This window comes from Metopolophium dirhodum, chromosome 2 (genome assembly GCF_019925205.1).
Source record: "Metopolophium dirhodum isolate CAU chromosome 2, ASM1992520v1, whole genome shotgun sequence".
Taxonomy (NCBI): Eukaryota; Metazoa; Arthropoda; class Insecta; order Hemiptera; family Aphididae; genus Metopolophium; species Metopolophium dirhodum.
This window is the reverse complement of record NC_083561.1, coordinates 28,315,103-28,342,421: the sequence shown is the minus strand read 5'-3', so window position 1 is coordinate 28,342,421 and position 27,319 is coordinate 28,315,103. Positions and strand designations below refer to the sequence as shown.

General features: G+C 28.7%; 1 protein-coding gene across 1 annotated transcript in view; it reads right to left on the bottom strand.

The window, feature by feature from the left end:
• Positions 1-21,446, bottom strand: part of LOC132939237 (thrombospondin type-1 domain-containing protein 4) — a 67,537-nt gene extending 46,091 nt beyond the window's left edge. The window contains exons 1-4 of the mRNA XM_061006311.1: positions 21,169-21,446; positions 11,777-11,867; positions 3,961-4,139; positions 1,823-1,925 (exon numbers count right to left, since the gene is read on the bottom strand). Of these exons, the coding sequence (XP_060862294.1) occupies positions 1,823-1,925; positions 3,961-4,139; positions 11,777-11,867; positions 21,169-21,206 (411 nt within the window). The 5' untranslated portion in view covers positions 21,207-21,446. The remainder of the gene's footprint in view (positions 1-1,822; positions 1,926-3,960; positions 4,140-11,776; positions 11,868-21,168) is intronic.
• Between the last annotated feature and the right edge of the window lie 5,873 nt (positions 21,447-27,319).

The following is a 27,319-nucleotide window of genomic DNA, read 5'->3' as shown; positions in this document are numbered from 1 at the left end:
AAGACGGCTTTTTATTAATATACGTATTATTGAATTTCCTATACTATTGGACGTGATAAAGATTGGCGTGTGTCAAACACCAAGCAGAGAGGGTCGCACGACGCATACAACTTACAAAATCCCGTCAACAGGACCGAACGGGACATTGATATTAAGCATTATTAAATGATGAACAGGCGAACAGCGCTGGAAATGTACATATTATACTGCTTGCGGCGGGTTTACCGCATCAGTACCGTGGTATGTCTTAAAGATAATATTAATGCGTTTTTTTTTTAAGAAAGTCCGTGATGCGTTTGAAATATGTTCATCGGATGCTGATGCACCTAAAAGAAGCTGTAAGTAGGTAACTATGGGTACGAGAAAAAAAAAGAACCGTATTTATTCGTGTTATACTGTCACGAAACCCATTCTACGGTAACTCTCAAGGTATATATGGTCATTCGTGTTTATATTAATTTTAAAATGGTGAAGTAAATAGTAATAGTGAATAGTATAATAATAACTCATTTTTTAACGCAAGTTCTACGCAAATATATCATTATTTAACAAAAAAATCAACCATACCTTATATTTGCATTGGTACCTATGCAAATAATAGTATATACATATATTCTTACCTATATATATATATAGTGTGTGTGCCACAACTAATATGTTTTTATCAAATTAATTTATATCTAAATAAAATAATATTATAAGACAAATTTAAACCACATGTGTGAAATAGATGATAGTCTATAATATTATAATGTAGACGCATGACTATACTTACGTAGGTATACAATACGTGGTACCTTCCAAGTTCTAAATGTCAAATAGTGTTTTCTTTAGCTATAAACTAGGTGCTTTATTTTTTGTTTCATTTCAATAGTAGTTGAGAAAGGGTCAGATTCTTAACTGACCTTTTATTTTCTTTCACATAGTATTTTATTTAATTTATTTATGAAAAAGTGTAATTTCATGATTTTTATTTCAATGAAAATATTTCATATACAATGTACAAATTATTGAACTAGTCATAAATTCATGATACGTTTATGATATTTAGATAATATTATTATTATAATAATATATAAATATCTAATATATATATACTATCCTATAAATATCCTACTTATATAATAAATATATATTATTGTGTATAGGTACTAATGTATACTATGAACGGTTAGAACTCAATAAATTGAAATAAAAAACAATACAATTGTTTTAAATAGGATAATGATAAATCGAATTATAAGTCCAAATAGCTGAACTATTTATCTCTGCGTTACATCTCGTTGGTGTCAACGATTCAGAAGATGCAGTTTTGGCACCCCGACTGGATCCGCTGTGTTGTGTGAACTGCAGCACACGAACAGAGCATCAACAATGTCCAGTCATTCTGACCAATATCCTAAGCTCATATTTTTTTTCCAGTGATTAAAGCCCTCCTACTGTTTCACCTCGGGTCAATATAAACACACGAAAATATTTTGATTTATTGTGTTGCCCGCGTGGATGCACCGAACGTGTTTATTATATACGAGACAAATACTTTATTGATACGGACGATACGGTAACAAGCCGGTGGTGATTGTAAAGGTTATCGAGGTACTTATTGAAAGTCAACAACCACATTGCATTGTTACCATATAATTATTTGTAAATATATTATACTCGCATTTTTTCGCCTCTCCGATAATTACAATCAACTCGTAGGAGTCGTAACTCTGTGTATACAAGACCGCATCACGAAGCACCCAGTTATTAATTTAATAAGAGAGATAAGAACTTGGATATAAATATTATTATATATGATTGACCGCTTTCGGCTCACCTGTTTATTACAAACGTGGTATCTAGTTTCCTCTGTTTGCCCTCTGCATTTGTTGTCCGCGTCAGACACTCGTTTCAAACGTTGTCTCTTGTAAAAAACGTTCCTATATGAGTTGATCAAAAAATAACAATACATTAAAATATATAACATGAATAATATTATGTAGCTGTTTGTTTTAAGAAAGTTACAAAACTTGTAAGCTAAATAAAGTTGTAAATTGAATAAATATTCTTACAAAAAAATGTTTCAAACTGAACGTTAAAACTGTGTTGCTCAAAAATATAAAAACAATTTTATATTTATAAATATATATTATATTGTCCATGAATACAATTGAATAGATTGTATTACGAATATTGTTTAGTTATACCTCAAACACTAAGTTTAATTTACATTAACATTTTATCTACAGACTTCAACTTAAAATGAAAGAAAACCAAAAAAAAAAATATATAGGTATATATGTGTGTGCAACACTGCACGCGTACAAATTAATACTAAAAATATTGTAAGTACAAATTATAAAACAAATAATGTATGAATTGTGATTTTTAACAAGTAACTAAAAAATTATACCTTTGGTTAAAAATATAATAATAAATCCGACGACTTGAAATACATGTTATCATTAAATTTCTTGACATTTAAACTTTAGAAAAATTATTGAAGAAATCGAACAAAGAGCTATATATTTTTGAATCGATTTTTTAAAAGTATTAAATGTAAGACTTCTTCATACTTGAAAAAACATTTGCAGAAAAATATTTGTAAGTGTTTTTGCTAACTATAATATATGCTAAGTACATCCACTCCAGAACATTTCCTAAACTGCGCCTGTATACAACATATCGACAAAATACAAAAAAATATTATATTCAATCGAGTTCCGACGGGTTCGATTTCAATAAAAAAAATGTATAATATCTCATGACATGGCGTTGGCGCCTGACAGACAAGATCCCTTGGTTTATAAAATATATTATAACAAAATGCATTTACAGATTGACTTGGGGTGGATACATGAATTAAATAAGGACTTTTTAAACTTGTATATAGTTGTTGTGTGTGTCGTATAAAATGTTTGAAAAAGTTATATAGTTTTTTTCCTAGTCATTATTATATTATATGCTACATTTGCATATACACTATAAAACTAATTTGAAATTTTGTGGGGAGTGTATTTTTTCTTTTTAATAACGATATCACTGAGCTACTCTGGAAGGTCAATACTCGGATAACGCCGACCGGTCGGATGTGGAATCACTTTTTTAAGTGGCCGCCGTATTTAAACGTAAAATCGTATAATATGGTTTTACACTACGAAAATAGAACGAAGGGAAAAAACAATAAGGCGGGCTTTATAAGTATTACCCGGCATATAGGCATAAATAGGGTGTATCACGTGACGTGATATACACGCGTATTAATGACAGTAATGTTAGGTTCCAGGCAATGGTTTATTATTTTCGAACCGGCACCTAAACGATCAATTAAGGAGGTGGATCGCCATGTTATTACAATCTAAATGCCATATAAAGTGCCGGAAAAATGTAAACATAAATTAAAATTAGTATAGACGACATTCAATGACCTATGTAGGTACTTATCTGTACGTCGTGTAAACATATAAAAACACCTTTAAAATTCCGATAGCATATTATGCTAACAATCGTATTATATATACGTGTATGGAGATAATATTATACATCATGTGTATATACTTAAGTCCACTGGCACGAAATGACCACTATTTGTATCCATCCCCTTTTATTTATCCATCCATGTATTATAATGAGTGATAAAATAAATCGAGTCGTATTATTGGATTCATTCTAATTTAAGGATATTTACAAAAATATTTAAATATCCTGCGTCTTATCAGTTAGCTTTAATATGATGTTTTCGTCGAAATTATCTTAATATTCAACCCAAATCAATAATATTACTGCAATATTAAAAACAATAATAGGCACACATAATATATATTTATATTTTACAGTATACATTTTACTACCTACAATATTACTCTTAAATTACGTGTATTCTATGTAATCAAATAAAATAAAACAACTACTACTTTATTATTAGGTACTGCAGTATATATATTGGTATATTATGTAGAATTTTTACAATATTACCTTTGTATATCAGTTGATTTTCGAATGCATTGCCTCGTTTGTTTAGTGACGCCTAGGCCACATGATGTAGAACAAGGAGTCCACGGTGACCACGGAGACCATTCTCCCCAATCTTTCGTATCATTTGTTTTCCATGTAGAATTCATATTAAAACCAGTGACATTGTCGTTACCAAAAATCTATAAAACATATTTTATTTTAAAAATTGTTAATATAAAATGTTTTTTTTAATTTTATTTAAAGAAATCCTTGGCACCAGCTTACAGTTGGGTGAGATTTTCAGATATGTATTTACATAATACGGAGTACATTTAAATGGATACATGGTTATAGAATAAAGTTTTTAAACTAATGACTAAAAATGTGAAACTTGCTTCGATAAAATAACTTGCTGACAGTATTATTATTATTTTTGTTTAAAATAAATCATGATCAAATTTTTAATAGTAGTTAAGTTTATAGTTAATAGTTAGTAAAATAATTTTAAAATGCATAATTTTAAAACATATTTCTGACTTACGTAGATCTGTACGGATCTAAATACAACGGAACTTATTACTTAGTGAAATTGATTATGTAATTTTGTAACATTAATTTATAGTTATAATATTCTTATATTTATTATTAGATTCATAATAATGTACAATGTATGTTAATACCAAATGACTTATATTTTTTTAAATGAGAAAAAATTTTATTATTTATATTTATTAACTAATTTCATTAAACCATTTTTGAAACCAATTAAATAAATATATATTAAATATAAACAATGTTATTTGATTAATCATGAAGTTAAAAACAAATAACCTTACAAGATTAAATAAATAAAATATTGATCAAAGTATTTAGGACTTAGGTAACTTATTTATAAAAAAAAAATAATTTACTTATATGTATATTATAATATAATATAAACATTGAAGTTGTAAAATATGAGAATACCTAATATGTTTGTTATTTATTATTAATATCCATTTATACATAATAGTTTTTAAATATGTGTTAGTTAATATTAACAAAAAAATTTCTAAATAGATATACCTATTGTTTTTTGGTTATTTATAAGACAAAGTATATACACTTCAAAACCGAGTATAGTGTACACGATGGTTGCCTATAAGGTGTATTATAATAGTACTGTATACGATTTAAAAACAAAAGGGAAAACAAACATCAACACCACTTTTCTCGTTAATGTTCTATTATCTATACCTATGTACACCGTTGCGTTGTGTAATATAGTCATCGTCTTACGTCTCTGCGCCTAATTGAAATCATTCAAAAACCAATTAAACTATTGACCGAGCGCACGCGGTAAGTGCGCGTAAACGATATATATACTGTTTACATTTAGATGGGTGGTTTTATTCCAATAAATATACTGGGAATAAAATATAAAATAATAAGACTTTTAATTTTTTTCTCTTCCTCCGCGTTAAAACTTTAACATAATAATAATACATACGCACAACTAGACAATATTGATTAGTTCCAATCAACCGAATACCTATTAACGCTCGTACACGAGTCCTATGAGCACACGAGGACATATATACACACATATATTTATAATAATATAAACAATGTGAACATCGGGTGTGGGCGTTTATGTTTATTAATGCGCACGGACACGACGGCTCACGGTCCACCGATCTGTCCCCTAACGAACAAGGTACCTCGTCGTCGCCGATGGGCGCCTGCCTGCAACTACTCCAGGAAGACGGCGGCGGTAAATACAATAATAATTTTATTATATATTATATTATATAGGTACACCGCTCGTAATAATCATATTACTATATAGTATGATAATGCACATTATAATATATTATTATAATGTTATGCAAACCTTATATTATTTAAATATGTCGTTTTTATTTTTCGTACATATTAATATAATATATAATACGTCTTGTCGAAACACTACGTCGTTCAAACCGTGCAGAAAGAATGCACGCGATGATAAGATATTATGTAAAAAGGAACTCGTGCAAACACCACATAGGTACACGCGTCAAACCACTCAGACTTAATATAACAGCAGTTATAGGACGAGAGACCGAAAAGGCGAATTAATAAGAGTGCAGCGCATAATATGTTGTATAAATGTATAATATTATTATTTATTATAATGTGCCAGTGTTGTATACTTGTATGTGTCATTAGGCGGATTCGGTTACGGGTCAACGATCAACGGCGCGACATCTTATAATATTATATACTATATTAGCATTCTGAACACTTCCTGCAGTACACGGATCTCGCAAATGATATGATGAATGAAATATTGAAAACGTATAAAACACAATCGGGATGATGCTTTTTGTCGAGTACCAAAATTGGAGAACAATGGCCACAAACGCACAATGATCGAATAAAAACAATGAATTCGGCGACAAAAACCTCGTGGTGGGAGGAATAGTGTGCCACTATAATATATAGGTATTATGATTTTAAACGCCGGTTTGATAGATTTCAATATATAGGTAGGTCGATCCATAGTCGAGGTCTAGGCGCCATCGTTGATATGCGAATAAAGCGCGATTGCAATTTGTTTAGAATGGACATTTTAAATGCTATTTTTAAAAAATTTCCTAAAACTTATAATTATAAATATTGTGTGTAGGTACTTTTGCATACTGATCAGTGATCACCTTGAACAATTTTTAATGTTAGTAATCAGGATGATAAAAAAGTTTTGTATTCTTATAGAAGAATACATTTTAAGACATTATACTTTTAGAGGGCTGTTATCTTTGTCTTCTTACAGTTCGAATACAAAAGGTACATAACAGGTACTCAATTTACGTTCCACATTTACAATAGAGTTGTGTTATTTTAAATTTTAAGATAAATTTACCTTTTATCAAACTTATATGAAGATAATAATACTATACATGCTCTCTCGTCGGATATTTTTTTAAATATTTTAATTTTAAAACGAGTTTAAGTTATACATATTGAAATACTATCTGTTTATCTATTGAAAACAACAAAACTATATTGGAAAATATGCGGAACCACCATAAATTTAGTATTTTATGTGACAGAGACAACGAATGCGTGTATAATGTATATATAGGGTCCTCTTACATTTGACGGTTAAAATAAAATAGTAAATGCGTATTATATAGATATGATAAACCGATAACAGTCTTGTTTTTATAAAGAGTTGTTAGTAAAATTGAAATAATTTTTTGAATAATATGTTACATGCTGATGTAAATTTTATACTACCAATAAGTGTCATTAAAACGCAATTGTCAAAGTTAAATCTGATTGCGCGTTTAAAATTTTAACACTTATTAAAAAAATAATGTATTTTTTAACACGTTGTTTTCAATAGAATGAACGTATTTGAAGAGTACACGAATCAATAAGTATATATAATATAATAATATGTAAATGTTAACACTGTTTTTTTTCGAATTTTAGACTGGTCCAAAAATTAAATAAAAATTTGCATACGTTATAAAAACGTCAATAACCACGCTATGAGTCTATGACACACCCTTCGTGTGTAAGCGAAGTATGTTTTTTTTTAATTGTATCGAAAATAGATGTGTCGCCGGTGAAGTGAAATTTGATAAATTAAAAAGAAAAAATGCTCTGTTATAAATGGAATCATAAGCGGACCTGTCAACATTGACAAACTACCAGTCATGGCTCACTGGATTGACAAAATATAATAGGGACAAAAAACAACATTGGATCCGGTCCAACCTTTTAATACGAAATTATTCCGCCCAAATAACTGAGTAATACGCTCTCGATACACGACCATCTCGCCGAGTCAGATCATTTGAACTGTATTAGGTACTCTATAATAAACCGAATTCCGTTTGGCCAAGAATACACCTACCTATAATACCGCAAAACTCAAGATTATATTCTTATAAATAACTCGATACTACAAAAACGAGCGGACAACAAATAAACTTTCCTTGAACTTTTAAATTAAACAAAACTAAAAATATATTCACATAGATGTATTTTTAGATACCTACTTGATTTATAGTAAATAATTTTATCGGGGTGTTGAGAAAATAAGATTTGAATCAATAATTTATTTATTATTCATCACTATACATAAGCATGCAACGTGTAAATGTGTTAGGTGGTAACTGGTAGATTAATTTATGACACTGTTGTATATGAAACATATTCTTTAAAACTCATTATATCTGAGAATATTGAAACACGCAGTGTGAGTACACGAATTCATAATATTATATAATAATTTAAATAAAAAAATTATGAAATTTATCGCGATTTGTGATCTTTTGATAGGTAATCAACTAAATTAGGTGTAACCAGTGTAAAAAAAAATATGCGAAAATTCAAGACTTCGAGACTATATAAAGTCATTTCAATCATACATTTTTCTTTGTGTACACAAATATGTAAAATTATGTATACATATTCTAAAAAAACACGAAAAAAAACCTTAAATCCACACGGAAATATACATAATATTACGAATTTATCATGGTAGTTGTATATGAAATCATGTATGTAGTAGAACTATAGATGTAAAAAAATATACCTAATTAGATTAGCATAAGAGTAGGAAGAATCTACTACATATTAGCAACAGGAGTTTTATATATAATATGTATAATAATATGACGGTATAAAATGATAGGTATATAATTTATTTTTTATGTTTCTGTTATACATATTATATTATCAAATCGTCAAAATGCTACGATTAATTATTATTCATATTCAAAATTAGTTCAAAGAGGAGAATCCTTAAATTGAATTATTAAAACATCAACGGAATAATCACGATCGGTTTTTCGATTATACCTAACGAATTAAAATGATTTTTAAGAAACGATATGATCGCCAGCGGTCACTCCTTTGCTTGCCTTCGTTTCCGTCTTATGTGCCCCGCGAGAGAGCGGGCCTGGGCTACACGCCGGTTGTCCGAATGATATCTCCGACCTCCGTGGACGATGCAGCATCAAAACGTTATTACAACCATGAACTAAGTAGTTCCTTCTTAGTTCATGATTGCAACTAACTCAATGGACTTATCCGAAGAGCGTTATCGAGACGGAATCGTCATGACAACGAGCGGCAACCCACGTGCAAGGAAATCTTAATAACTGACGGTAATGAAGAAATTATTAAAAAATAAAATAAAACCCATACGCCCGCAGCGCGAAACCTGTAACCGCGGTCCTGTTGCGGTAACCGACCCCCGCGCCGCGAACCGCGGTGCTGACGACGACGGCGACGGTTAAATTAGCTTTCCACCGGGGCATAAATCATCCGGACGACTCAAAATACGAGAAACGTAAACAAATATCGTGTGGTGCACGCGGTGTGCACACATTTTATTTCCAATCGTATTATACTATTATTGTATATTATATTTACATAGATACGTTTTCTTCTCGTTTCCGAAACACGTCGTAGGTATAATGACGAGCGCGTGAAAATATTATAACGATAATAAAACGCTCACGATATTAATTATTAATATTATATTCCCAGCGTCCGTCATAATATATTACTCGGCGACCGAGTGTACGAAGCGAAAACGTACGGATAGTCCGTGACACTTTAATCGTATAGCTGCAGTTCGCGTGTCCGTCGCGATTACACTACTGTTTGGACATTAATCGTTTATGAAACTAATAAAATGCGAAAAATCCGTGACAAATTGAATTGAATGCGGACCAAAACACGAAGTTATATTATATAAAAAAAAAAAAAAACAAGTAGCCGCGATGGTTCATTTGCATAATACGCGCTGCGCCGCTGCTTATACGAAACTCATAATGATATACCTACATAATATTATTATAATGTCTTTGACGGGGTTATTCTAGGCTACTGAAAATGAAGACCGATTGTTTACGAATTCGATCGTTCAAACATGACCACGTTTAAAAAAGCCGTTTGACCACCTAGGTATACCTATACGTGTATTACTACAATTATAGTAGGTACCTACATATTATATACGATAAATGTCCCATGCGATCAGCTACGACATTATTTATTTTAATGGGTAATCAATCAGTATATTTTAGTGAAATGTTTCAGCGGTTTCAGTTTAGGTAATAAGTGCCACGGTTGTGGTCAAATAAGAAAACATTTGAATGAATTCACATCAATCAATAATTATTATTGATAGTAATAATTATGAAAAAATAAATAAATCCTAGTTGTTATGTTTAGTCTATATTATATTATAATTTATAGGTATAGTTCAACAGTCTGAGCAGACTCTAACCTTCGCCTATATGGAAGTGTGATATTTCTAAGTATCCATTGGGATTCGTGGAAATATTTCTTTGTGACGACAGTTCAACAAATAACAAATTTCGCGATCGTATCCGACGAAAAAAAATCACGCTATAATTTTAGTTTACAGTCGTGTTATGTTTTTAAAGCGATTTTTAAATAAATTATATATTTCTACAGTTATACAAACATTTGTATTTTTGTATTTATTGTATTTTTAATTGCTACAAATTATTGTAGGTATATATATAGTTAGGAATGGTTTATAACTTATGAATATTTTGTACTATAAAACATACATAAAAAATCTAATTGGAATATTTTTTCCGTAAATAAATAATTATTATTAGGTATTAAAATTTAATTTAAATACAGACAATTTGTAGTACCTATTTAAATTTTAAATATTCGCAATAAGTGTATCAAACAAAGTTACTTAAATAGTTTTATTATAGCAGTATCAAGACATGTTTAATTATATGCGCATGTCCCTTGAATGGGTGAAAAAAAATACCTTAACGAAAAATTATTGATAAATAGAAATAAAGCTTTCTAGAATATCCAAGGTCGTTCGTCGTAGACGTCGCCTATAATTTTAGTGCATTATTTACTTCAATTGCCTATTTATCTTAAGCGGGTGAAAGATATTTCAAGTGCAATGACTTTCTAATGAGCAGTTTTAATTCCAAGAAGAAGTTATCACTGGTTTGACAATCCATTTGCTCACGTTGTGTGAGCTCCATAGGTAAATATTGCATAAGTATTTCTTTTCTCAATCAACACTACACACCCGTTGAGGTGGTTAATTATTTTTTTAGTTATTTACTAAGTTTATTATAGATGAAGCCGTAGTAGGTATATTACGAGTAGTAGAAAATCATAAACATGTAATTTCGAATACAATATCACAACATTCTAAAACGACTCCCCCTAATTTGATTGTCTTATGTAGACATGTAGTGAATCACGTATATGTGTAGTGCTTATATTGAACACATAGATATTATGTTCTGTATATCATAAAACTGTAAAAACATAACAATCATACCATACAAAGCATATTTTATAGACGATACCTACCTAGGTATAATATTATATATATTATATACCTAATACCTACCTAATATACGTAGATACTCCATAATTTGCAATAGATAATTATTATTCGGGATTTATTGTATAAAAATAAACTTAAACAACATGAGCTAAAACATGTATCCGATGTAAATGTAATCTAAAATTATAATATTCTGTACAATTATATTTGTATAGTAATTTTTGAACAACACCAGATTATTCAGCAAAATCAAATAGGTACCGCCTTAAATATTGTAAAGGCTATTATAATGTACCTAAATGAAAAACAATTTATACCTACACATATATTTTATTATTATAATACAAGTACTAACTTGGCGGGACTAAAAGATCATCAATGCATAAATCAATAAATTATAAATGTAATCCATCTGCTTTTATGTAACCTTCTAACACTTTTTCTCGTTCTACATAAATCTCAAATGTTTTAAGCGAATGTTTAGTAATTACTTACAGCAATTAATCCTGACTGGTTTGAATTTCTTTTAGAATGGGTAAATCCTGGATTATGAGCTTGAGTCGAGATTAACGATATTATTAATAGCCTGCAAAAAAATAATGTAACAATTAATAAAAAATAACAAAAGCAATCTATTTTGAAATAACTAAAACAACTATAAAAAAGTTATAATATATATAGGCTATTAAGAGCTAATGCGTAGTTGGGGTACAAATAAATCGTAGTGGACCTTATGTTAAAAAAAAAAACAAAAAATTGTTATTACCTACTCAAGTACACAAAATATAAATAAATATATTTTCTTTGAAAAATGTTACCAAAATATTTAAGCGTACGCACCTACATTATAATATTTATTATATTATTTCATTAAAAAATATATGTCGTACTCTTTACGCATTGGGATTCTTAATAAAAAAAAAAACCTTTAAGGTGTACTTAATCGACAATGAAATTCATAAACCGCGGTGTTTATTTCATGTAGGTACGCATATTTGTACATCAATGTTAGAGACATGCGTGAGTTCAAGACATTCAAAACTGTTGGCACTTCAATTTGTCTATAACATTTACTATTTTTACACGGAATTATAATAAATTATATAATTTATTTCGACACTTTATCATAATACGAGAATGCATCTCATCAAGATATATATTTTGAATGTAACGTAAACATTATATTAATTATGCAACAGGCATGGAAAAATAAAAAAAGTGGAAGTGGATAGAATAATAAAGACCGTCAAAACGCCCACTGTTTCCGACACTATATATGCTGAAAATATTACAATTGTCGATTCACACGCGAAGTAAACATTTTTGATTTGTACGATTTATATTTTATTTTGGCCACTGGCATTTTGAGAAAAAAAGATATGAAGGCGTCCGTCTTATGCCCCGACGCCCACATGCTATACTTCTCCGGGTTGCAAGCGTATCTTTTAGATATATTTTCAACTGCTACTTGTCCAGTTATTAACAACCTAGTCCTGTCAAACATTGCATATAGTCGGAACCCGAACAATATTTATTATCCAAGACATTAGTAACATTCAGATTTAAATTATATTATTTTATTTATAGGCAATAACATTATTTCAAAGCTAGAAAACTCATAACACTATAATAGGTGGATATGCTATAACTTACAAATTGTAATCATAGACTAACCAATAATTCCGTATTGGTTTAAGATAAAATGATAGATTTTTTTAATACCATTTACAATTTTGACTATAGTAAAAGAGTAATATCATAAAATAAACTATAGTAAAATAATATTAATCGACAAAATAGTCTTAAGACAACATATTATGTTACATCCGTGGAGCCCTTAGAACACTCGTAGAGCACTAGGGCTCCGTGGACCACAGTTTGGGAACCACTATTGAACAGCACAATAAAGTCTTTCTCAACTTTAAAATATATTTTTTTAAAACATTCAAATAATTTAAATAGTATACGTTCATAATTTAATTCAACATTTTAGTTTAAGCTAGTCGTCTAGACAGTATAAAAAACTATAAGTCTCCATAATATAGCATATCGGCTACAGTTTAATATTGAATATTAATGTTACGAACGTATTGTTAATGCATTTCATATTTTAAACGAAGTTAGTTAAATATGTATTATAGGTATAATATTATATATGAGTACTTATTAGTAGAAAAAAGAATAATAATCTTTCACAATAGTTTTGAGACACATATAATATATATAATTTATGCAAATTAATAACTGTTCGTGTATGTATACAGACCAGTGTATTTAAAAACATACACGTTACACGCAAGTTATAGAACTACACATATATTGATACACTTCTTTTGAATATATAACGTCCCATACTTCACTTACCTATATATATGTTACGTGCGTAATAAATAATAATTACTATAACGTCTGCTTAATCTGTGTTAAAAGTAATAAACGATGTTATAAAGGTTACAATAATAACTTGTTACAATAAAATTACAAATATTATAACAAACGCGTGAGATATAACTATACATATATTACAATCTTAAATCTTTAGCTTATGTTTACAGAAATCAGTATACCTGTGTATTACATATATTGTTATATTATATACTACTATAGAAGGTAAAAAATCAAACGTATTAAGTTTGGTACACCCATCTATCCCGTGTGAACCATATCATTATCCGAGGTCGATAAGTGGCGCTTGGACTGAAATTTGACTAACTATAATATTAGATCAAATAACAACACAGTGTCAGCCGCTAAGTTACGATTGGAATTTTGAGTAATATAGAATCATATGCATACTCGTGTATATATAGGACATAGGTATCTATTATATATATATATATTACTATTAATCAAAGTCGTGATGATAAATAATAAGTGTCTTAGGTACAACCTATATAAAAGATCTACATATTATTATATTTGACTTAATTTCCCTGACAAGTTATATTTTAAATAGTTACCTACATAACTGTTATACTTACTTCTAAACTATAAAGCATGTACTGCAGGTACCTACCAACTGAAGTTTAATAATAATAGGAATATACATTTTTTATTTGCTGGCAACAACGAGTAATCAATAATAATAATCCAATCTCAATAAAATGCACCTGCCTATAGTTAAATAGATTAACCAGTGTTCAATACTGAATTTAACACAACTTTCTAATGTAAATCTATAATTTTATCAATTTGTAAGTACGACTAAGTTAAAACAACACTTACGATACACATTATTAAACGGTTAAACAATATCCGGTTTATACAACACGTTAGGATAAGCGAATGCCACCAAATTACTCAATATGTATGTAGACGAATATGGGTATAGACTATAGATTATATAAACTATACATAATAATATATTGTATGCATTACATATTTATTCTGTCTAAAATTAGAATTTCGTCGTAAGCCCTTGGCTCAAGAACCCTTTGAAAGATATATTGAATTAAGTTTTGAATATTATGTAAATATAGATAGTGAGTGACACTAATCTCTATATACTTATTATTTTTATATGGTCGACTATGTACTCAGAATAACTTATACCAACATGGTAACATATTATTATATTGAAAATTGTGCGAACACTCTTATTAGTATCATAATATATTCTTATTATACAACTTTACATACAATATGGATAAGATGCGAAATCATTTATATCATGTGTTCAGAGAAGTGTGGCGAGCAAATTTACCGTATACAATTAGATGACTATAATAATATGATAAGATGGTAAATATTTTATTTTTCTCATTCGCTTTATTTTACGTTTAAATAATCAAATAAACTCATTTTTTTATATAATATATAAATATATTTATATATACTTATATAAAAATAAAACTTTTTTTAATCTATAATAATAATATAACTTATTTTAATCTATAATAATAATATTCTATACTTTTAGCAAATATGCATAAAAAATATATTTATTTAATGGTTCACTCGAATTTAATGGCCCATTCGCAGGCCACAAAATCATGTTTTAGAGACCATTAGGTCACTATTGATTTGTTAAATGTTTAGTGATCGTTTATGCAACCAGGAATTAATATTTTATTTTATTCTCGGTTAGGTAGTAAAATCATAGTAAAGTAATATCTTGAATGTTTAAATTAATATTATACCAACTTCTCATTCAAAAAATTATATGCTTTAGTTTAAAAGGGAAACTTTTTATTTCGTTTTATATATTGTATAAACAATATAGGTATAGCCGGTATAGGTACAATATAGGTACCTCTATACTAATATAATATTAATTTTTCAGATTTCAATTTTCTAATTTAAATTATTTGCCATGGATAATTGATTCTTTTTTATGTATTATATTTTAAAATTTCTAAAACAATATTGATCAAACAAAAAAAAACCTTAACGTATCTATAATAGGTAATAGGTATAGTCTATCGTGTAAAATACTAAAACCAAATGCTTAATATTATGATTTTAAGAAATAAAGTAAACGTGATGTTATCAATTGAATGCGGTTATATATATACATTATAAAACTATAAATTTTGTCTACGTCCTTTTAAGACCTATAAAATAATTCTCACTAAAATCCTTACGGGCAAATGTAAATATTTAAAGAAGTTCTTTAAAACTAGACGTTTAAAATGTCGTAACTTGATACAAACGCATTAAATATATTCTCTAGTACTACACTATTTTAGATTTTAAGAGGCAATGTGTATAGTAATTATCTAATACTTTGTTGTTTCCTATATCACGTAAAGATCTACATGGAAACATCAATGAAAACGTGACGAGTGCCAATATTACACAACATCGATGTACGATGTTGTACTTCGCACATCAACAATAAGCAATTATTACAACATAAAGTCTTAAAACACGTATATTTTGACCTACCAAACGTAGTATAAACATAAATTCGTTAAAATAAAGATACTGATTTAAGATTGCGAGTAATATTATTTTATGGGAAATTATAGAGTGAATTCTTATCAGAGAGAAGTTTTCAAAATTTAGTAATTAGAAATGCAGCGAAGAACTTTATTAACCGCATATTATTATTATATAGGCTTGTCATTTGTTGATGGATTTTATAAACATTTAGACTTAAAATTAAATCTACATTACCCCCTAGGTTAAAAAAAAAAGTAATATAATAATTTAATTCACTATCAATTTTTTTTACTACCTAGTGTATCTTACAAATTTTTGTTTAAAAAAAAAAAAAAAAAACAAAACTTTATACGTTCTTTAATTTTATTGATCACCTGAACACGGGATTTTATAAAAATCCTAAAACCCAACGGTCTGATATATTACCTATTATATTATACCACAGGGCACAGGTGGTTTTATTTGATTAACACTGAAATTTAATGCAATTAAGAATCCAGACGGGCCCACTCTGGTACCAACATTTTGAAAACTGTTGTATAAGTATAAAGTATGAACAGTAAAAATACATCCATTATTGAACCGTAGTTCAATAAAATAAATGGTTCAATAAAAATTACATCTCGTTCACGGCTACGGGTCAGAAACATATAACAAACACTATGCACTAGTATGCAGTGTTTATATTGTGTTAGATAGGTAATTGGCTATTATTATTATTTGATACCTATCTAATGATGGACAAATTATTATAAGATAAAACTGTGGACACAAGTGTTTAAGTTGAACAAACGATTTCCTAATGAACCTATATCCAATTTTTTTCGTTTACGAGAATTTCACTTTTGGAGTCATCCAATATTATTACCATAAATTATTGTAATATAATATGATATATGTTTACGTGAAAATAAAAGTTATTATAATATACTATGTAGATTATAATAAATTAATGGAATATAAAGAACATAAGGTATAATTTATTATAATAATTGACGTTGTCCAATGGATATCAAATTAAATCCATAAAAATACTAAAAAAAAAATGTTATGCCTATGTGAATAAATTATTTATGAAAACTATGAAGTAAGTAATGATATACTATGTAACATGTAATTGCAAATTATTTTATTTTAGACGAATAAAACAAAATATAAACTCTATACAGAAGATAACATGAATAGCTGATATTGCTAACATGTTCGTATTTGTTATTGTCCCATATTTCATTCTAACTTTAAATCCTCGTAGGTATTCACTATAGTTCTTTTAATAAAGGATATTTTAAATAGGAATTAAATAGATTAACCTTGAATCGATGTGATGAATAGGCTATATACGTATAGGCATTTAACTTTATAAATTATCACGATATGACACCTTATATTAGGTCTGGTATAGCTGGTACCGTATCTAATGGTTTTTTGAACACAAACATTTGAAAAACAATAAATTCATAATTTACGATTTAACCTCAATTATATTATTTTTATACAACTATAGAATGAATGGGCATATCTACGGGTTAGCCAATCGTTTCGACATTAAAGGATAAATTGAAGGACGTGGACTTAAACTAACAGTGACAAGCGTCTTATGGTCATTCTGAACGTTCATATTCCCTCTTCGGTGTAAAGCTTTTTTTGCAATAGTGCGTAGTTTCCCCTTGTTAAAATAATAATTCTATTATATCATATAAACCAATATATAACGCGTTTGATGGTGTTAGCGTGTCTACTGTATATTTACAGTGTCCAACAATGTTTTCTACAATACAATAAATTATAGCGAACAGACCGAAATCTTCCTTCGTTAGCCGTCAGTCCGTCAGACATGATTAAATCTCGTTACAAGTGTAATATATGGACATCGGAATGCGCTACGAAATGATTAGTAAAAGGAAATATACTAAATATATATATTTTTATTCCCATTTCTTTTTGTAAGTCTTTTGTTTCATATTGATTGCGATTTTCTACCTAATATAGACTCTAATTATTATTATACTATACTATACAGTGTAATATAAGTCTTAAACGCCTGTCATTATCGTTTTTCGCCAACACACAAATTATAGAAAACTCGAAATAGTGTTATTAGTTTACTGTATGTATATAGTACTATAAAGGGAAATGGAAATGTAAATGTAAATGTAATTTTGTTTTTAGGTTTATGAATTCTGAAAGACCCTTATTCTGTTCTACGAACCCTTCAGTCCCTGCGTAAACGAAAATAATCATACACAAATTTATTCCGTTCCGAACAATAGAAACGTTAATAATAATATTCAATTGGACAAAATCTGTGTTCGGGTTTTCATCGAACAAACGAAAAAAAGATTTAACCTACACTAATCCGCGTTCCCTCCGACAAATCATTAATTATATATGCTCAAGTAGGATCATTATTTATTATACGTGCGTGTAATATACATATATTATAATACAACATTATAGGTACAGTTGTCGAATTTATGAAATTGAAAAAAAAAAATGGCTTCCGGTAACACTAAACGATGAAAATCGGTATGTCCCCGAATATATTCGAGAGTGCGCATTGCAGCAGGGATTTATTCATTTTCCCTATTATACAATAACGCTAAACATAAACATAACTATAAATGCTTACGACCAAATAATAAGTGTTCGCGAGGGTATGTTTTTTTTTTTTTTCATATTGTTTCTTATTATTACACAATAAGACAAAGAACCCAACAATACACTGACGACGTTCTGTTTGTTTAAATAATGAAAATGGGTGTGCAATAAATTCGAATTTAATTTCCACCAACATAAACCGCTGGGCGTGTTTTGCGGAAATCCGTTTGGGTGCTAAGCAGACGCACTAAATGTGTATACATTTGTGTGCACGAGTATACGATGTACCTATACATATGACGTGCATTTGGGTCACTGTTTACCTACATCACCGCTACACATAAATAACCGTTTTATATTTTTTTTTTAATTCTAATTAACATACAGGACAAGGGACACCGATTAAAACGATATTGTTCAATATTTTTACCGAATTCCAGTTGACCGTGAAATTGCGCTAGGTACATATTACTATATACTTTCACAGCATGTTTCAGCCGAATTCACTACATTAACTATATAACTATATATGCCGATATAGATTGAACATTTAACTATGGCGCAGCGCCAACAAATGTTCATATCGTGTACATAGGTACAAACATTGCTGACGATACGACCCTTTGAACGGTAAAACGTAGCTATTTTAAATTAGTTTATTCGATTTGTTATTAATTTTGTTTTTAATTGATTCTGACCGACATATCAATTAGTATAAAAAAATATAAAAAATAATTTTAAAACAACCGTTATCCTTTATGTTTTTATTCGCTCATTTACACAACCAGTATTATAATAATTATTATTAGCGAGGTATTTCGACCAAATTTGCAAAGTTTAATCATTGTAATTATGTTAAAAATAATTCACCAGAAACACGCAAATAGATTTAGTTCCCGTTATTTTAGGACGATTTAATAACTCCGCACCGTTCACAAAAGAAATTTTTCGATGCGGTGGCAACGGTTATTATTCATGTCTGTTTTAAACGTTTAAACAGGAGCCAAAAAATCAGAGTATACCTAAATATTATCTTTAGTCGTTAGGCTACATCAAATATTATAGGTAATACAAAATTAGTTGTAACAAATTACGATGATCGTTTACGACCAATGATAATGGTTTATTTAAAAAATTTAAATTCTCAAAATTATTGCAAAAAAAAGTATAACGGTGTAATAAATACACAGATGAGTGGTGATTATAATATTAACATTAAAAAGAAAAATGTTAAATAACAAAATTTACTATAGGTAACAGAAATGTTTGAATATTTTGGTTTTTAAATCATTACCTATATTCATGAACAAACTATTATTATAAATGATACCCATTGTGTTAATCTTCTTAAAATTTACTAACAAATTCATTTAAGTATTATAATGTTATCAAATATTTACAATATTATAATATCATATTTATTAAACGATCAAACTTAAATTTAAAGGTGTAAATCAAAATAATATTAAATTAACAATAGTATATGTGTATAGTTAAAAAAAACATCTCAACCTTAATCAAGAACTGTTTTATAAATTAATTAATTAAAATTAATTTACTTAAACACAAAAAAAAAAATTTTAATTTGTTGTTTATAATAATTGAAGAATGTATAAAATTAAAGTCACCAATCTAAGAAGTTGATATTGACAATTGAAATATTTTTGTTCATATTTAGAAGGTACCAAATATTAGGTAGGTAATGAATGGAAAAATATAAAATGTCAACTATCTTACTAACTATCTATTTTCTAATTTAAAAAATTTAAAAACCGAAAAGAACTTTAAGAACGGTAAAAATAATATTAAAAAATAAATATGAAAATATTAAGATATTATATCATATGTTATTATATTATAACTTCTATTTGAATGAAAGATTTTATATCACAAAAGAATTGTTAAATTGTTCAATATATATATAAAAAATAAATTGAAATGTAATACTTGGAATGTTAAAACCACTCCATTATAAAAAAATGTATCATAATATTATATAATATTGTAGGATATACTAGGATAGATTATAAATTATGATGGTTAAACATATACGATAAAACTAATGAATTAGTAGAGACTAGATAGATAGGCAGAAAACGGAAAAAAACAGTATTTGTTTTTATAATTATAACACTTTAAACAATTGAAAACCTTCAAGAATATATTATTATAGGTACTTATTCTCTAGTAAGTATAGGCATTCCTATATGTATATATTACTATCTCGTATTGTATATTTTATACGTATCGTGCGTAAAAATACGTTTTGTACTTTTGCCGTTAATAATTATTATTTATTAACGATTTTCCCATCCATCCGTGATATCGGAACAGAAAATAATAAACAAACCATAATTTAAACTCTCACAATATTTTTATTGCATTTAGGTGATGATACAACTTACCAAAAGCACCCGCAGCATGTCGACAGTAAATAAGCCATGTTTTCGTTTCGACGCAACTGTAATTATAATGAATATCGTTCCGTCAACAGAGAATTTCCGAACAAATACGAAAAATAAAAACCAAAAATTAAAAAAAAAAAAAAAAAGTAACCGAACTCCCCGCGAAATATAACGATGATTAATGTCGTCGGAGAAAACCACGATCGGATGAAGGCACGTGTCCATTCGCCGACATGACGGCGGTGATAAGGCCCGGCACGTGCAACGCCAAGACCAAAACTGAAACCGACCGCTCTACAAAATGTGTACATAGGCGGCCGCTCATCTTTTTTCGACTGTGTGCGTGCGTGTATGTTTGGGTGTGTGTGTCTTGGTGTGCGTTTGGGTGTGTGTGTGTGTGTGTGTTTGGGTTTATCGTATAATAATATGTATATAGGCAGTGTGTGTGTGTGCGGTGTGCCCGCGTTTGTACGTGTGCAAGTTTGTATGCGTTTCGGTCTCTCGGACACGACGAAAAAAACTGACTGCAATTTATAGGCAGGTACTTATATAATATTATATCATTACATCATTTAAAATAGTTTATGACTATTTAGCTGAGAATCGACGAGAGTATGCCTAATCGAAATTTAAATTTTTTGTGCCCCGACGGATTCGATAGCTGCGAAAAAAAAAACAATATGAAACGATAGTTCACTGTATAAGAGCACAACCGCGGTGTATAATATAATATACCGTGTGTCCCAAAAAACAGGGGCCACTTTACCACTCATTACCATGTAAAAATTTTTCAATTCTGTTTGCGGGACATTAAACTAGACTAATGGATCGTAAATTTCTATGACTTACAATGTTTTTAACTCGTGTATCTTGCGCATGCGCAATAAAACTTACATTTTTTTAAATGGCAACCTGTAATTTAAATACCATATTCGGGTTCATCGATTTTTTTCAAGCCATTTTGATGTATCAACTTGTGTCTTAAACCCAAAATTGACTAAACTAGAGCTAAGTAGAATTAAAAAAAATTAAAAATGTAATTTAATTAATTTTTTTTTCTAACTGTATGTACTTATTTTTTTATTCTAAACACCATAAAACAAACAATCAAAATTATTATTATTAAACTAATTAACTATTTACTATTTATCTTATTTTATTATTACACATTATGAAAATGCATATGGTCTTAATTGGCTGAAACCAAAAAAGAAGAAGTGTATTTTTGTTTCCATCAGAATTATAATTAAGTACCCATCTATTAAAATAATAATGAGCATTGATGTTTCTAGTTTTGTTATCTACCTATAACTATTAAAATGTCATTAGCTATTTTTATATTAGGTATTATGGAACTCATTATCAGAGTCAATAGTAAATAGTTAATTAGTTTAATAATAATAATTTTGACACACGGTATATTGCCTAGGTATAGCAGTTAACCTAAGCACAGTTATTGTCGAATTTTTACGATAGAATACCAAAAACGTTGTATCAGACAAAGCACATACGCGTAATCATAGGTACCCATAAAGGGTACTTACCCATAATAATTCTACCTACAACCTACCAGCTACAGTGTATTGTAGAGTATTTGAGTAAGGAACTTTTAAATAGGTATTGAAAATACGTAATTATAAGTTCTCAAAACGTATTTTCAATACCTATTTAAAAGTTTTCAACCTTCAAATATGTTAGGGAAGTTATCCTATAAAAATTAAACCGAGCATAAAGTTAAAGAGATTTCAAAATATAAATTATTTTGAGAAGCAAAGTTAAAATACCAACTTTAAATAAATATTATTACTAAGTAATAAAGTAAAGTTAGCCTGTGCTGTATTGGTATTTGTAGTGCGGGCGATTGTATAAACTCTCCCGATTTTAATGACCTGTAAGCTCTCCCGAAGTCCCGATGGTAAATTCTCTCGAATCTACTTCAAATCTACCTGACGGTTACTTGTAAACTCTCCCGGTTCTACTTTAGTTCTCTACCTGAAGGGTATATTATGTAAATTTTCCCGAGTCAATAACTTTGTTTATACATTATAATTTAATCTCTATAATAATACGAATTCAATACGAAATATACATACATTTGAATTGCAATAAAAAAAATCGATTATTTAAATTATTACAGTAGGTAGGTACTTACGTAATAATTTAAATCAATTTCAAATAAAATTAATATTTAAATCGATTTCAAATAAAATTAACATTTAAATTTAATTTGCATAATAATAGGTACATATATGAACAAACAGATTTCAAAAAAAACTTAAGGTGTCTATTTTTTGATCGGTATAGTACAAGGGCGCCCATTATCAAGGGGTTGAAATTACAAATGTGACCTGATAGAAATGTTTTTAATTGTAAATAATAAACTATTTTTACTAATGATATTATACTACCTACATGACCTAGCTATTACATAGGTACATCGTTTGTCTAAATTGTATGTATATTTTCTATTATTTAATAAAAGCAATTTCGTAGGTTCTTACACAGAATATTCTGTATAAGGTGGTTCTGAGATTTATTTTTATGATATTATTGTCATATCCTAGGTTCTAATTGATGGGCGCTCGCCGCCCTTGGTATAGTATATAATTTATTTTTCGCTAATTTTTCACCCGTTGCCCACTATAAGTTTGTTTAGCTCAGTAGTTTCAAATTTTCAATATTAAATAAGGTAGATAATAATAATATATATATAAGGTAATATTATATTATATAAGGTAGCCTTCTACCACCAATCACCATCAGGACAGATCCCTCAAATTTTGAAGATATATTTAATTTCAGATAAATAAATAATAAATAATAAATAATTAATAATAATAATAAAATCTAGCAATAGCAATAAGCATTGCCAGGAGGACAGCTATATTATAATACTAGCTGATCCCGTGCACTTCGTTGCCCGTTAAATGTACCAGCTCTATATGACTCAAACTTTGTTCAATTCGTTTGTAATATTCGGTGTATGGTGTTCAAAATTTATCTTAACTTCTCCGTTACCCGGAATAAAAATTCTGATTCGCAGCAGTATATTATCAGGTAGGCAATCTATCTGCGGTAGATCGTGGACCCCGTGCTGTTTGTACGTAAGTGTATATGATTCAACTCTAAAGTATCAAAGTTATACCAAGTTTGTCGTATTCCACCTATGGTGGATTAATATAATCAATTAATACAAAATCTTAACCTAACCTAACCGTACTAATATCAGATGAATAAAAGAAAACCAAATTTAACCATTTTTAAATTAGCCTGTCTTCTTCCCAGAGGTCTAATCTACAAAAAAACATTAATTTATATATCTATACTTTAATATATAAAGCTGTAGAGTTTGTTTGTTTGAACGTGCTAATCTCAGGAACTACTGGTTTGAAATGAAAAATTATTTTTTTGCTGTCCATTCATCGAGGAAGGCTATAGGCTATATCATAACACCACGCTACTACAAATTTATAGAAGCCTGGGGAAGTGCTCAAACAGGAATTTTGAGATTTACGGTGGAAGTGTTTGTTTATATAAAGGTCGCTATTGGTTTATAGAAGAATAATTTAAAAAAAAATTTGAGCCAAATCGGACCAGCCGTTCTCGATTGATGAGGTAACGTACATTTTTCACGCTCCATTTTTGTATAAATAGATTATCATTGAATATATTTATTTATTAATTAATAGTAATAATTATACTAAATAATAGTATAATACTATTGATATTATAATCTATATATATAAAAATAAGTGTTTTGAATAAATTTTATAACTCAAGATGCACCAAACCGATTTCGATAAAAATTTCAGTGCATATTAAGATTGATATGTAGATGGTTTCTGTGAAGTTTGTACGCTGTGGGATAAGTGGTTCCGGAGTTATGGCCTCTTAAGTACACACCTGGTGGCATGGCCAAAAACAACAATAACGTCTATACAATTATTTTTATCTATATAAATAACCCATAGCAACCATTAAAAAACAAAAATGTCTATCGTAAATCTCAAAATTCCTGTTTGAGCACCTACCGAGGGTGATCACTTCTCTTTTTAAATTAGCCTATGACACTCACAAAGAATGTGGCTTTGTATTGGTGAAAGAATTTTCGAAATCGGTTCAGTAGTTTCGGAGTTTATCCCCAACAAACAATCAAATCTTTCCTCTTTATAATATTAGTATAGAAGTATAGATTATTATTTTTTATTCGTTTCTATGGTGATAGACAAAGCGTTAGAAATTAAAATCTAACTAAAAGTTTTTAGCGGTTTTTCATAATTTGTCGGTGGGTTTTCCCGTGGCATTAAATAACCATTGAGAAAATCGAAAAATTACCTCTCTAAAGTACCATCTTGATCCAATTTGCTAAAAGATAAGATACTACAGTACGCATCACGAAAACGTGCGGATGACCGCAGCGCGCCGTGTGTCTGTTTTTCAGTAAACCAGTGGGCCTCAATATTTGATCCATCACAGGTGCGCGCCACTGGCGCGACGGGTACTATACGTTTTGAAAAAAACAACTAACCTGCACCTTTAAAAATGTCCCTGTCTTTTGTTGACTTTAATATCATTAAATACATACACATAATTTATTAATATAAAAATACGAGTTTTAAATTGTATATTTGGCGCGAAACAGTTTGGCCACCACCAACGAGAAATTGCCACTGGGCGCGCGGCGGTCATCCGCACGTTTTCGTGATGCGTACTGTATGTATGTTGAAATCGAAGCACTCCTTCTGGTAGAAATTTTGTATACAAGTAAAAAAAAAAAATAATAAACACCATTGTAAAACTATATTATAGCTTCCTCGCTCCGCTCGGAATCTAAAAATTACAACAAAATAACTAAAACTGTTATTCTGGGTTATTTAATATGTAATTTCTTCCGAATTTGAACATAAAATAACTATAAAAAAACTGCGTTTTTATATTATTTAGATTTTTTGGTTCCTATATACGTGGAAACTTATTGTAAATTTTCAATCCTATTAGCTATATAAAAGTTGAACATTTTATAAATTTTGAAGTACAAATTAATTTTTATTCTTTAAATTTGATAAATGTTGCCGAAAATTGAACTTTAAGTGCTTATAAAAAAAAACTGTGCCTATGTATTTTTCATATTTTTCATCTGCTGTTTAAGCAATATATTAAGCCTCGTATTACATTTTGACGCTTTTTGGCCTAACAAATAAAATTGTATTGATATTTATAGAAAAAAAAACTAAAAAAAAAAGGTGGATAAGTGGATGTCGCTCTGCTGTACAGTAGGTTACAAGTGGGTCACTGTAATGGATGGTGTTAAATTTGAATTCAATGATATAATATCATTGTATAAGAAAAACGATTCTGAGCGAAAACGGTCAGTCACCCTATGATATTACCAAGTATATTTGATGATATTATTGTGAATAAAGTAATTTATATATAACCTATTAACGTGGAGCCTTGTTTTACATTTTCAATCCTTAGCCATAAAAGTTAAACATTTTATAAATTTTTAACCACAAAATAATTAATAAATTATAAATTTGATAAATGTTGTCAAAATTTGAACTTTAAATGCTTATAAAAAAAAATTGTGCATATGTATTTTTAATATTTTTCAACTGCTATTAAAACGATATATCAGGAGTCTAATATTAAATTTTCACGCTTTTTTACCCAATAAATAAAAATTTATTGATATTTATAGAAAAAAAAACTAAAAAAATTGAAAACTGACAATGTCCGTAAACAGCTCAAAAAGAGTCAAAATATTTTCAACATTTTATGGTGTATATAAAATGCTAATATAAACATTCAGTGAAATTTTCAAGTATCTAGAGTCATTCATTTTTTAATTACAATAAAATAAGAAAATTGTTACATGAGAAATCGAGTAAATATCAAATGTTGTAAAAATATAAATTTCAGACGCTCATAAAAATTTAATTTAAGTTTCTTCTAGACATTTTTTTTTTGATAAAGGTAGACAAACTTATGAGTAATCTTATATTACATTTTCAAATCTTAGATTTAAAAAGAAAAATTTTTATGAATTCTCATCAAAATAATTTGCTATTTTTCGTGATTTTCCCGTATTTTGTCAAAATTTGAACTTTAAATGCTTATAATTAAAAACTGTGACTAAGGATTTTTAATT